This window comes from Sapajus apella, unplaced genomic scaffold, assembly GCF_009761245.1.
Source record: "Sapajus apella isolate SASKATOON/1434 unplaced genomic scaffold, GSC_monkey_1.0 scaffold6, whole genome shotgun sequence".
NCBI lineage: Eukaryota > Metazoa > Chordata > Mammalia > Primates > Cebidae > Sapajus > Sapajus apella.
This window is the reverse complement of record NW_022436946.1, coordinates 39580813-39596080: the sequence shown is the minus strand read 5'-3', so window position 1 is coordinate 39596080 and position 15268 is coordinate 39580813. Positions and strand designations below refer to the sequence as shown.

General features: G+C 37.5%; 1 protein-coding gene across 3 annotated transcripts in view; it reads right to left on the bottom strand.

The window, feature by feature from the left end:
• WASF1 (WASP family member 1) overlaps positions 1–15268 on the bottom strand; it is a 77169-nt gene that overhangs the window by 11210 nt on the left and 50691 nt on the right. For all 3 annotated transcript variants that reach the window (XM_032275049.1, XM_032275048.1, XM_032275050.1), the window contains exon 3: positions 2451–2585. In XM_032275049.1, coding sequence (XP_032130940.1) covers positions 2451–2585 — 135 coding nt within the window. The remainder of the gene's footprint in view (positions 1–2450; positions 2586–15268) is intronic.

Here is a 15268-nt window from a genome sequence, read left to right as displayed (position 1 = left end):
AAAAAAAAAAAAAAAAAAAAAAAAAAAAAAACCTAGGTTAAATAACTGAAAACTCCTTCAATACAACCTCTCCAAAACAATTTCAAATTAAGTAGTTCAGCTTTTAGATTCTGAATTCTTCCCCACTGCTCCACAAAAGTTTAAAGAAAATTATGTATAATTCTGACAGTATAGTTGTTGACATATTAATTTTTTTTTTTTTTTTGAGATGGAGTCTCACTCTGTTACCCAGGCTGGAGTGCAGTAGGGCCATCTCAGCTCACTACAACCTCTGCCTCCCAGGTTCAAACAATTCTCCTGCCTTAGCCTCCAGAATAGCTGGGAACTACAGGCACCTGCTACCATGCCCGACTAATTTTTGTATTTTTAATAGAGGCAGGGTTTCACCATATTAGCCAGGCTCGTCTTGAACTCCTGACCTTGTGATCCACAGGTTTGTGCCTCAGGTTCCCAAAGTGCTGTGATTACAGGTGTGAACCACCATGCCTGGCCTAAAACTTGTTTTTTTAACGTAAACATCTTTATTTACTGTAATCTGTATTTTCACTTTCAAGTTTTAGGTGATTCTAAGACATCTGTTAAAATTTAACAATATTTTGAAACTACATGCTGATTTTTATTTCTGTTACATATGAGAACAGCCTATGTATTTCTGTATTATTTGGTGTCATAAGTTTATATTTAAGTTAAAAATATTTGAGTTATCTAAAAAATAAATTTTGGCTATAAATTATGTATTTGAAAACATGACCATTAAATATTTTTCACCTCTAACTACGATTTTATTTCAAGAATTCCATGAGATGTAATTAATGTATTAATATATGCTCATTTTGGAGGATACCACGAAGAAAGACAACCTAAAGAATGGGTGAAAATATTTGCAAATCATATATTTGACAAAGGACTTAGATCCAGAATATACACAGAATTCTAACAACTCAAAAATAAAAACACGAATAATTCAAATTATCAATGGGCAAAGGAACTAAATAGACATTTCTCCAAAGAAGATATACAAATGGCCTATAAGCACATGAAAAGATGCTCAACATCATTAGCCATCAGGGAAATATAATGTAATATAAATACATGTACATGAATGAACCTTGAAAACATTATGCTAAAAGAAAGAAGCCAGTCACAAAAGACCACATATTTCATATGAAATATACAGAACAGGCAAATCCATATAGACAGAAAGAGTGCTACGGGTTGAGCTGAAGGGGAAACAGAGTGACTGCTAATGAGTACAGGGCTTCTTTCTGAAGTGATACAAATATTCTAAAATTGATTGTGGTCATGGCTGCATAACTATTGAATATACTAAAAAATACTGAATTGTACACTTCAACTTTAAATGGATGCAAGGTATATGTAGGTTGTGAAATATATCTTAATAAAGCTATTTTTAAAGTATTATTTCATTTTTTTTCTTGTATCCAGAGCTCTGAGTTTTTATTTTTGCAAGCAGTAGAAATCTAGTGTGCTAAGTATTTGCCTCTCTTTATTTACACATTAGATTATTTCAAAAGTAGCTGGTTCCATCACTGAAACATTCATTATAAATTGCATTTTTTGTTCTTTCCAGTGACAACCTTTAATATTTTTATTGTTAAAGTTTAGATCTATTACATAATTTGCATTTATACTAAAAATTAGATTATATAATTTGCATTTGTACCATTTAATGCAACAAAAATATTTTGAAGAGAGTGTTGTAAGAAATTCCACTAAACAATTCTCTGTGGTAGATAAGTGCAAATTATGTTCTTAGCACTGCATTTCTTTTTGTAAAACAAAGAAAAAGAGGCATTTGGGAAACATTGGCATTCAATGTATTCCATCAAGGCATAAAACATGATTTTACCACTAAAGTTTCTACAATTATTTTAGCCTACAGAGTGGCTTTTTTACCTGATTATTCCTGATTTAATATCGTGGTATAGAATGTTGACACCCAACTGGCAATTTGTTTTTGAAATGTTCATTTAAAGTAGGAAGTTGCATTCAGTTAAATATCTAATAAGACTTTAGCAATATGCACATACAAAAGCATATTAAAAGTGGTTACATTCTTGTAAAATCAAACCTAAAGATTTCAGGTAATTTTCTAATAATTTTTATTTCTAAGACAAAATTATACAAATAAATTACAAGGGAGAAAAGATAAAGAGAATGGAGGAAAATGTCTGATTAAAACGTCTTTTTTATGTTCAAAAAATTAGGAGCTGTTTAGTGTACAAAAAGAAGACATTTAAAATAGAAAAGCCAGGAGACTCATACTGATGGCATTTTTAGATAATTCACTGATTTATTACAATATGTATACCACAGAACATGGGTAAGATCTGGAATAATTCACTATTAATATTGTTCTTAAATATATCATTCATCTCATCTAACTTAAAATATATACACAGAAAAAAATACAATATTAATAAGCTTACATTCTTCTTCCTTTGGATCAAGCTGTGTAACACTAACAGATAAACGGTCCACACGTTCTTGCAATGAGTTGACTCTGAAGGAAAAACTATGTGCTTCATTGAATAATTCTCCAAATATATCTTCAGCATATTTACCTAGGCAAAAATGAAACATATATCATAAAATTTAATATGCAGAGCAATGAGTTTTTATCTTTGCAAGCAGTATGGTATCTGCCTCAGATACTTTGTGATCAGAGATAAACACTGAACAATGTAACATTAAAACTGGTGTCCTGTTGAATTTGGCATTGATTTGGAACTACAGTTGACCCTTGATCAACATCATTTAACTGTGCTAGTCCACTCATATGTGGATTTTTTCCAATAAAGATATTTAAAATTTTGGAGACTTAAGACAATTTGATAAAACTTGCAGATGAACCACATAGCCTTAACATTATTTTAAAGATATGTTATGAATGCATAAAATCTATGTAAATACTAGTATGTTTTATAATTTACCATAAAATATATAGAAATCCATTATAAAAAGTTAAAATTTATCAAAATTTACACACAAAACACAAGCATAGTGCCATTCACAGCCAAGAGAAATATGAAGAAAAGTAAAGATGTATCAGGTTGGCGCAAATGTAACTGCGGTTTTTGCCAACCTAGTAATACTAAATAGTACTATATCTTAACAATAAATTTAAATGTAGTAATTCTGTATTACTGTAATAATTTTATAGCCACCCTCTGTTGATATTGCAGTTAGCTCTAGTGTTGTATTCCTTAAAATGCTGTTTGAGCAGTTCTCTCTCCACTAAATTGCATTTGAGAGTAGGAAGTAACCTCTCATGGTTCTCCTGCATTTTTCATCATGTTGTATGCAATACTGTAACCCTGAATACACTGTGGGCCTCATTTAAGGTGCCACCAGTGATGCTGGAAGTACTCTCAAGTACAGAAATATCATAACATTATAAGAAAAAGTTGAATTGCTTGATATGAACCACAGATTGAGGTCTACAGCTGTGGTTGCTTACCATTTCAAGATAAATGAATCAAACTTAAGGGCAATTATAAAAAAAGAAAAGGGGTAGGGTGGATCCAAGATGGCCAAATAGGAACAGCTCTGGAGTGTCGTTCACAGCGAGAACAATGCAGAGGGTGAGTGAACATCGCATTTCCAAACAAGTTATTACTACCCACAGACCAGGAGACTCACTGGCTGAAAAGCGCCACGATTTTCCAGCACGGCTGTTTCAGCTGGCGCAGTGGGTCTCCACACAAAAACTCACACAAATCTGGGTGACCGTTTCAACTGGCGCCTGAAATGCTTGGGAGACAGAAATGCCCATTCAATTGAAAACAAAAAGGGGGGCTGAAACGGAGCCAGGTGATCTGACTCAGCAGGTCCCACCCCCACAAAGACCAGCAATCAGAAGTGTTCTGGATTAAGAGCTTCACAGGAAGTGCAGCTGGACCCCAGAGGGTCCAGCTCTATTGGGGGAAGGGTGTCCGCCATTACCGAGGCAGTCCGCCACTACAGAGGCAGACCACCACTACTGAGGCAGTCTGCCACTACAGAGGCAGACCACCACTACCGAGGCAGTCCACCACTACTGCGGCAGTCCGCCATTACCAAGGGAGTCCAAAATTACCAAGGCAGTCGCCATTACAGAGGCAGTCTGCCGTTACCAACACAGTTCTAACTATACCTCTATAAACAAAACAGCAAGGAAGTTCACACAGCTGCTGGGCAGAGCCCATGGCAGCTCAGCAATGCCTCTGCTAGCAGGCTGTGGCTAGACTACCACCATGCTGGGCAGGGCAGCTCTGAAAAAAGGCAGCAGCACGTCAGGAACTTACAAAGCCCCACCTTCCCAGGACAGAGCACCTGGGGAAAAAGGTGGTTATGAGTTCCGCTGCAGCAGACTTAAATATACTTGTCCAGCAGCTCTGTAGAGAACAATGGAGATCACAGCTCAGCACCTGAGTTCCTACGTGGGACAGACTATCTCTTCAAGCAGCTCCCTGAACCCGTATATCCAGAAACACCTCATAATGGAGAGCTCAGGCTGACATCTGGCAGGTATCCTTCTGCGACAAAGATAACAGAAGAAGAAACTGGCAGCAACCCTTACTGTTCTGCAGCCACCACAGATGATCCCCAGGCAAGCAGGGTTTGGAGTGGACCTCCAGCAGTCTTACAGCAGAGGGGCCTGACTGTTAAAAGGAAAACTAAAAAACAGAAAGAAATAACTTCATGATCAACAAAAAGGATGTCCACTCAGAGGCCCCATCCGAAAGTCATCAACTACAAAGACCACAGGTAGATAAATCCATAAAGATGGGAAGAAACCAGCGCAAAAAGGATGAAAACACCCAAAACCAGAATGCCTCTCCTCCAAGAGATCACAACTCATCACCAGCAAAGGAACAAAGCTGGATGGAGAATGAGTCTGATGAAGTGACAGAAACAGGCTTCAGAAGGTGGGTAATAAAAAACTTCTCAGAGCTAAAAGAACATGTTCTATCTAACCCAATGCAAAGAAACTAAGAACCTTGAAAAAAGGTTTGACAAAATGCTAACGAGAATAAACAGCTTAGAACAGAATATAAATGACTTAATGGAGCTGAAAAACACAATACAAGAACTTCGTGAAGCATATGCAAGTTCAAAAGCCAAATCGACCAATCAGAAGAAAGGCTATCAGAGACTGAAGATTAACTCAATGAAATAAAATGAGAAGGCAAGATTAGAGAAAAAAGTGAAAAGAAATGAACAAAGCCTCCAAGAAATATAGGATTATGTGAAAAGACCTAATCAACGATTGATAGGTGTACCTGAATGTGATAGAGAGAATTAATCCAAGCTGGAAAGCACTCTTCAGGATATTATCCAGGAGAACTTACCCAACCTAGCAAGGCAGGCCAGCATTCAAGTCCAGGAAATACAGAGAACACCATAAAGATATTCCTCAAGAAGAGCAACCCCAAGACACATAATCATCAGATTCACCAGGATTGAAATGAAGGAAAAAATGTTAAGGGCAGCCAGAGAGAAAGGTTGGGTTACCCACAAAGGGAAGCCCATTAGACTCACAGTGGATCTCTCTGCAGAAACCCTACAAGCCAGAAGACAGTGGGGGCCAATATTCAACATCCTTAAAGAAAAGAACTTTCAACCTAGAATTTCATATCCAGCCAAACTAAGCTTCATAAGCAAAGGGGAAATAAAATCCTTTATGAACAAGCAATTGCTGAGAGATTTGTCACCACCAGGCCGGTCCTACAAGAGCTCCTGAAGGAAGCACCAAACACAGAAAGGAAAAACCAGTAGTACCAGCCACTCCAAAATGTACCAAATGGTAAAAAGCATCAACACAATGAAGAAACTGCATCAACTAATGGGCAAAACAACCAGCCAGCATCAAAATGGCAGGATCAAGTTCATAAATAACAATATTAACCTTAAACATAAATGGGATAAATGCCCCAATCAAAAGACACAGACTGGAAAATTGGATAAAAAGTAAAAAATCATCAGTGTGCTGTATCCAAGAAACCCATCTCACATGCAAAGACACACATAGGCTCACAATAAAGGGATAGAGGAAGATTTACCAAACAAATGGAGAGCAAAAAAAAGCAGGGGTAGCAATCCTAGTCTCCGATAAAATAGACTTTAAACCAACAAAGATCAAAAGAGACAAAGAAGGGCACTATATAATGGTAAACGGATCAATGCAATAAGAAGAGCTAACTATCCTAAATATATACGCACCCAATACAGGAGCACCCAGATACATAAAGCAAATTCTTAATGACCTACAAAGAGACTTAGACTCCCACACAATAACAGTGGGAGTCTATAACACTCAATATTAGACAGATCAATGAGATGGAAAATTGACAAGGATATCCAGGACTTGAACTCAGATCTGGACCAAACAAACCTAAAAGACATTTACAGAACTCTCCACCCCAAATCCACAGAATATACATTCTTCTCAGCACCACATCACACCTACTCTAAAATTGACCACATAATTGGAAGTAAATCACTTCTCAGAAAATGCAAAAGAATGGAAATCATAACAGTCTCTCAGACCACAGTGCAATCAAATTAGAACTCAGGATTAAGAAAATAACTCAGAACCACTCAACTTCATGGAAACTGAACAACTGGCTCTTGAATGTTGACTGGATAAACAATGAAATGAAGGCAGAAATAAAGATGTCCTTCAAAACCAACAAAATGAAGATACAATGTACCAGAACCTCTGGGGCACATTTAAAGCAGTGTCTAGAGGAAAATTTATAGCAATAAATGCCCACGTGAGAAGCAAGGAAAGATCTAAAATTGACACCCTATCATCAAAATTGAAAGAGCTAGAAGAGCAAGATAAAAATAACTCAAAAGCTAGCAGAAGATACGAAATAACTAAGATCAGAGCAGAACTGAAGGAGATAGAGACACAAAAAAAACCCTTCAAAAAATCCATAAATCCAGGAGCTTGTTTTTTGAAAAGACCAACAAAATAGACCACTAGCCAGATTAATAATAAAAAAAAGGGAGAAGAATCAAATAGATGTAACAAAAAACAATAAAGGGGATATCACCACCGATTCCAAAGAAATAAAAACTACCATCAGAGATTACTACAAACAACTCAATGCACACAAACCAATAAACGTGGAAGAAATGTATAAATTCCTGGACACTTGTACCCTCCCAAGCCTAAACCAGGAAAAAGTCAAAACCCTGAAAGACCAACAAGGGCTGAAGTTGAGGCAGCAATTAACAGCTTACCAACCAAAAAAAAACCCAGGTCCATAAGGGTTCACAGCCACATTCTAACAGACATACAAAGAGGAGTTAGTACCACTCCTTCTGAAACGATTTCAAACAATCCAAAAAGAGGGAATCCTTCCCAAAACATTTTATGAGACCATGATCATCTTGATACCATAACCCAGCAGAGACTCAACAAAAAAAGACAACTTCAGGTCAATATACATGGTGAACATAGATACAAAAATCTTCAACAAAATACTGGCAAACCGATTGCAACAACACATCAAAAAGCTTATCCATCACGATCAAGTAGGCTTTATCCTGGGGATGCAAGGCTGGTTCAACATATGCAAGTCTATAAATGTAATCCACCACATAAACAGAACCAAAGACAAAAACCAGATGATTATCTCAATAGATGCACAGAAGGCCTTATGCAAAATTCAACAGCGCTTCATGCTAAAAACTGTCAATAAACTAGGTATTGACGGAATGTATCTCAAAACACTCCTATTCATATAGTATTGGAAGTTCTAGCCAGAGCAATCAGGCAAGAAAAAGAAATAAAGGGCATTCAATTAGGAAAGGAGGAAGTCAAATTGTCTCTCTTTGCAGATGACATGATTGTATATTTAGAAGACCCCACTGTGTCAGCCCAAAACCTCCTTAAACTGATAAGGAACTTCAGCAAAGTCTCAGGATGTGAAATCAATGTGCAAAAATCACAAGCATTCCTGTACACCAATAACAGACTTAAAGAGGGCCAAATCAAGAATGAACTGCCATTCACAATTGCTAAAAAGAGAATAAAATACCTAGGAATATAACTAACAAAGGATATAAATGACCTCTTCAAGCAGAACTACAAACCACTGCTCAAGGAAATAAGAGAGGACACAAAGAGATGGAAAAACATTCCATGCTCATGGTTAGGAAGAATCAATACTGTGAAAATGGCTATACTGCCCAAAGTAATTTATAGATTCAACACTATCCCCATCTAGCTACCTATGACCGTCCTCACAGAACTGGAAAAAACCACCTTAAACTTCATATGGAACCAAAAGAGAGCTCGCATAGCCAAGACAATTCTAAGCAAAAAGAACAAAGCTGGAGGCATCAAGCTACCTGACTTCAAACTATACTACCTGGCTAAAGTAATCAAAACAGCATGGTACTGGTACCCAAACAGAGATATAGAGCAATGGAACAGATCAGAGGCCTCAGAGGCAAATGCCACACATCTACAACCATCTGATTTTGATAAACCTGACAAAAACAAGCAATGGGGAAAGGATTCCCTGTTTAATAAATGGTGTTGGAAAAACTGGCTAGCCATGTGCAGAAAGCAGAACCTTGACCCCTTTCTGACACCTTACCCTAAAATTAATTCCAGATGGATTAAAGACTTAAACATAAGGCCTAACACCATAAATACCCTAGACAAAAACCTAGGCAAAACGATTCAGGACATAGGCATAGGCAAGGACTTCATGACTACAACACCGAAAGCATTGGCAACAAAAGCCAAAACAGATAAATGGGATCTAATTAAACTCCAGAGCTCTGTACAGCAAAAGAAACATCATTATTAGAGTGAACCAGCAACCAATAGAATGGGAAAAAATTTTTGCAATCTACTCATCTGGCAAAGGGCTAATAAACAGAATCTACAAAGAACTAAAACAGATTTACAAGAAAAAAACCAACCCATTCAAAAGTGGGCAAAGGACACGAATGGACACTTTTCAAAAGAAGACATTTAAAAGGCCAACAAACATATGAAAAAATACTCATCACTGGTCATTAAAGAAATGCAAGTCAAAACCACATTGAGATACCATCTCATGCCAGTTAGAATGGTGATCATTAAAAAATCTGGAGACAACTGATGCTGGAGAGGATGTGGAGAAACAGCAACACTTTTACACTGTTGGTGGGAGCGTAAATTAGTTCAACCACTGTGGAAGACAGTGTGGCAATTCCTCAAGGACCTAGAAACAGAAATTCCATTTGACCCAGCAATCCCATTACTGGGTATATATCCAAACAATTATAAATCGTTCTATTATAAAGACAAATGCACACATATGTTCACTGCAGCACTGTTTACAATAGCAAAGACCTGGAACCAACCCAAATGCTCATTGATGATAGACTGGACAAGGAAAAAGTGGCACATATACACCATGGAATACTATGCAGCCATAAAAAACGATGAGTTTGTGTCCTTTGTAGGGACATGGATGAATCTGGAGACCATCATTCTCAGCAAACTGACACAAGAACAGAAAATCAAACACCGCATGTTCTCATTCATAGGCAGGTATTGAACAATGAGAACACATGGACACAGGGAGGGGAGCATCACACACTGGGGTCTGTTGGGGGGGGAACAGAGGAGGGACAGTGGAAGGTAGGGAGGACGGGGAAGGATAACAGGGGGAGAAATGCCAGATATAGGTGATGGGGCAATGGAGGCAGTAAACCATATTGCAATATATGTACCTATGCAACAATCCTGCGTGTTTTGCATATGTATCCCAGAAACTAAAGCGCAACAGAAAAAAAAAAAATCACCTCAAAAGAAAAGGAAAATCATGAAGCCGCTGCTGTAGCTATACCAGCAGACACTTTAAAAACCTTATACTTTTTGCAAATACCTTCTAATCTCATATAGAAAATGCAACTTTTGTGGGTACATAGCTGTTGTAAGAAAACCCTACATATAGATTCTAACATGATTTGAGAAAAAGTGAAGTCATTATATGACAAATTAAAGCAAAAGGAAGGTAAAGGATCTAAACCTGGAAAACTAATGCCAGCAAAGGATGGTTTGATAGTTTTAGAAAGAGGTTTGGCCTTAAAAATGTCACAAGAGAAGCAGTAGCTTTTGCCAAGCAAGAGGCAGCAGATGAATTCCCCGATGACATTAAAAAAATAACTGGTTTCCATGTATGCTGCCTTAAGAAAAATAATAATAATTGGCGAGCCAGGATAGTCTGTAATCTCAGCACTTTATGGGGGCCGAGGTGAGCAGATTGCTTGAGCTCAGGAGTTCGAGACCAGCCTGAACAACAAGGTGAAACCCCGTCTCAACCAAAAATACAGAAATTAGCTCAGCATGATGGCATGCGCCTCTAGTCCCAGCTACTTTGGGAGCTGAGGCAGGGGGATCACTTGAGCCTGGGAGGTCAAGGCAGTAGGTCCAGATGTTGTGAGTCATAATTACGCCACTGTACTCTAGCATACCATGGGTGACAAAGTGAGACCCTCTACCCCCCAAAAAAAAAACATAAAAGAAAAAAATTGAACAGAAACAATATCTGCCTGAACAGATTTTTAATGTAGACTAAAGTGTTCTAGTCCAGAAAAAAAAATTTCCAGAGGACGTTAATTAGTAAGAAAAAGTGAACACTAGGATTTAAGGGAGGAAAGGACATGCTAACTCTACTGTTTTGTGCAAATGCAGTCAGGTTTATGATCAGAACTGACCTTATCTATAAAGCTGCTAACCTCCAAGCCTTGAAGGGAAAAGGCCACAAGAAGAAGGCAAGACAGCAAGAAGGCATGGACAATGAGAATCCCTTTCCTAGATTGGTCCCATTGATGCTTTGTCCCTGAAGTCAGGAAGTACCATGCCAGCAAGGGACTGTCTTTACAAGTTCTTGTGATAACTGTACAACATCCCTGGCCACCTAGAACCCCACAAATTTCACACTGAAGGTGTCAAAGTGGTCCACTTGCCTGCAAACATGACAGCTCTAATTCAGCCTCCAGATCAGGGGGTCATAAGAACATATACGACTCATTACACACAGTATTCTATGGAAGACTGTTAACACTATGGAAGAGAGTCCCAATAGAGAACATCATAAACATCTGGAAGGATTATACCATCAAAGATGCCATAGTTGTTACAGAAAAAGCCAAGCAAACCATCAAGCCTAAAACAATAAATTCATAAATTTGGAGAAAACTGTGTCCAGATGTTGTGCATGACCTCACGGGGTTTATAACAGTGCCAGTCAAGGAAATAATGAAAGAGACAGTGGATATAGAAAAAAGAGTGGGCGTGAAGGGTGGCTAGGTATGGATCTTGAAGAAATTCAAGACCTAATTAGACAGCACACCACAGGAATTAACAGAAGATGACTTGGTGGACATGATCGCCTCCAACCCAGTGCAGACAATGAGAAAGAAGACACAGAAGAAGTGGTATCAGAAAACAAACTGACATAGACAATCTGGCAAAATTGTTCCAATTATTTCCAATGGGCAAATTTGTCCCATTTCTACTAAAAATCAAGACTTTTAATTTCTTTTACAACATGAACCCTTCTATAAGTACTGAAACTAAAGCAAATAGAAGAAGGACTAGTACCATAAAAAAACATTTTTAGAGAAATGAAAAAGCAAAAAACTCAGAAATCAAGATGTGTTTTTGTAAAGTTACACCAGTGTGCCTGTCTCTACTACTTCCACCTCCTCCACTTCTCTGCCTCTGCTACCCCAAGACAGCAAGACAAACTTCTCCTTTTCCTTCTCTTTGGCCTACTCAATGTGAAGATAACGAGGACTGAAGACTTTTATAATACACTTCCACTTAATGAACACTAAGTATATTTTCTCTTATGATTTTCTTAATGTAATCTTTTCTCTAGCTTACCTTATTGTAGGAATACAGTATACTACTATACATATAACACACAATATATGTGTTAAGCAATAGTTTATGTTCTCAGTAAGGCTTCTGGTCAGTAGCAGCCTATAGGCAGTTAAGTTTTGGGGGAGTCAAAAGTTATATGCAAATTTCTGGCTTCACTGAGAATTTGTGCTCCTAACTCCTACATTGTTCAAGGGCCAATTGCATTTTAAACTTTAAACCCTAACTAAAGTCTCCTAGCCATGACAAAGTAGGGGGGAAAAAAAAACACCAGATACCCTGGAAAGCCTGTTTTTAAACCTTGGTCTGCTACTTCCTGTTAAGTGATGTGTGTCTAAAATGGAAATTAATTACTTTATCTACATCTGTCCACCTGATGAGGGTTAAAGATTATGATGTAAATGTATACACAAATAATACGCCTTTCAATCTGAAAACATTTATACATAGACTGTAGCATTTACATATATTCAGCATTTATATATAATCAGCATTTATATTCACTAGAAATAAATTTTAGGCCAAGTGGCAGAATGCAAGATTCATCAAAGACCTAATAGATGACCTGTTTCAGGTATGCCCAAGATACAGATTCAGAAATTTAGGAGATCTTTTACATTCTCTTGTTACAATTTCTGGGGAAAAAAAATCTAAAATCACTGTATTCCTCTAGTTCTGTAAGTTCTTATTACTGAAAAAAGTATGGCAAAATGACTGAAAGAAGGTCCCTGCCATTACTGAATTTTGAACAGAGGGAGAACCAGACATTTAAACAAATATGAAAGCAATTTAATAAATAAATCCAAATACTTTTTCTGTTTACTGTGAGACCTTGGTATAAATTTCCTTATCTGTAAAATAGGAATAAAAGTATCTGTCTCAAAAAGAAGTGAGCAAAGAGCCGTGAAGTACACCTAATACAGAAGAGCTCACTAACAGGCAGCTCTTAATATAAGGTAAGAGCAACACAGCACAGAGATAAAAGCACCTCACTTTCAGGTGTCAAAAGTTATTCGGCATTCAAGACTCTCCCAGAGACAGTTTCTCTGGCAGATAAGGGATGCATCCCAAATGGAAGAAAAAGCAGATATAAAGTTATTTATATATTCAACAAATTCATATATTCAACATATATTCATATATAGATACAAATGCTAGGTGTAGATACAGATATGGAAAAGACTAATCTTGGCAATAAGAACTGATCATATTCAATAAAAGAAAAGCCAGGGGAAGAGATTCCTTAGGTAATCAGAATCCCAATGGTGGTTAATGAAAGGAGTCAGATAGATTGCTTTAGGAAGACAGTAAGGGAAGGGTCCCCCGAGAACCTCCGACTCACCCCACAAAAGCTTACACCAGATGCTTTGTATAGATAAGGGAACTTGCACTGGGGCTTGCCTAAACATGCCCACAGTGGACTAAGGGCCTGCATGTCGCATGTGCACTGCGGGGAATGTGGTGAAGCCACCAGGAATTTGTGCCTTACACAGATAGGGAACCCAGCTCCATACATATATATGCCATTGTATTCAACTGTGAGGGTGCAACCCGGAACCTGCTTTCAGGACCCCTCTCTGCTGAGAGCTTTCCTTTCGCTTTATAAAATCTACTCTATTCACTCTTGAAGTGTCTGTGTGCCTAATTCATCATTGTGAGACAAGAACCTGGACCTAGCGGAGCTAAGGAATAAAAAATCTTGCATCATTAAGAAAACAGGAAAATGAGAAAGGGGAAATTGATATAAAGTGAATTATTGGTTTGTGGTAATTATCTAATATAAAACAGAATTATGTTCTACTAGGAAAAATCTCACAAAAAAAACAGGTATACTGGCTGGGTGTGGTGGCTCATGCCTGTAATCCCAGCACTTTGGAAGGCTGAGGCGGGCGGGTCACTTGAGGCCAGAAGTTCAAGAGCAGCCTGGCCAACAAGGCAAAACCCCATTTCTACTAAAAATAATACAAAAATTCACCAGGCATGGTGGCATTTGCCTGTAATCCCAGCTACTCGGGTGGCTGAGGCACAAGAATTGCTTGAACCCGGGAGGTGGAGGTTGCAGTGAGCCAAGATCGTGCCACTACACTCCAGCCTGGGTGTCAAAGACACACTCTGTTTAAAAAAAAAAAAAAAAAAAGAAAGTACATTTCTGTGAGGAAAAGGTCAGGAAGATATCCAGCCCTAAGTAAGCCATATGGAGCCCTGCAATTAACTTTCATTGCTATACTCTCAAGCACTTCTGGTACTAATAATAGCACCAAAGGGAAAATCTCCATTATCTAGAAACATTTTGGATAGCCAAGTTGTCTAAGTAATTCAGAGAATATTATCTAATACATCAATTGTTATTTTAACTATTTTGGATGGAAACTTGTGAAATGTATTCTAAGCTTCCCTCTTCTTAAATGGAATATGAAATTAAATATAATTTTTTCTTGGGGACTCATGGGCATGAACTATGAAAATCAAATATTATCCTAGGCCAGAAAACAGCCTTGAAGTGTATAAGGCTCACATCAAATGGCTCCTTTCCAGTTTTCATGTTGCATCTTCCCTTACGTCACTTTGTCCTTTCCTGTAAACTATCTTCTTTCGGTTGGGTTCAGTGATGCCTCCTTCTAGTATCTCCTCCCATGCTTCCTCCTTTTATCCTCTGAAGCATAACTGTTTGGAAACCACATCATCAAATCTGAACTATCCAAGTAAAAGTAAACAGGTTTTGAGAGAGGGATCAATTGGTTATTTTATGTGAATGGTCTTTAGTGCATGGGTTTATTTATTCTGGCTATCTTGAGACCTTTTCAATTTAATTCCAGCTTCTCAACTATGTCAAGTGAGAAAGCTGCCAGTGAAGTTAATTTCGGGCAGTAAACTATTGTCACACCTTGCTACAACATTTTATGGATTTTCTCTTTGTTTTTGAATCTCTGCAAACTGTTTAAACAATGCCTTCTAAATGTGAAGCAAGGACCCAATACCTAATTTAGTTATATTGTTACAAGGTATTTATAATTTTCATTTGGCTACAGCATAATCATGTGCCTGCTGATAGATGTTGCTTATATGGACTGTATGAGACCTAAAAATTCCTTAACTTTTCATCTTTAAGTTATGTAAGAAATGGGTTAGTATGCAAATTAACACCCTTAATCATAATATTAGTTCTAAATTCTATATTGGGTATATACCAAAAACAAGATGCCTATATTGGACCCAGAATTCATTTTAAGAAATATTTTATACAAAATTACTCATGCTGTTTCTAGGTTCTTAACATGTATTTTAATATTAACATGCTTATATACTCATGTATGTATATAATATACATAAAACACATTTTATATGACATCATGTTATATTAGA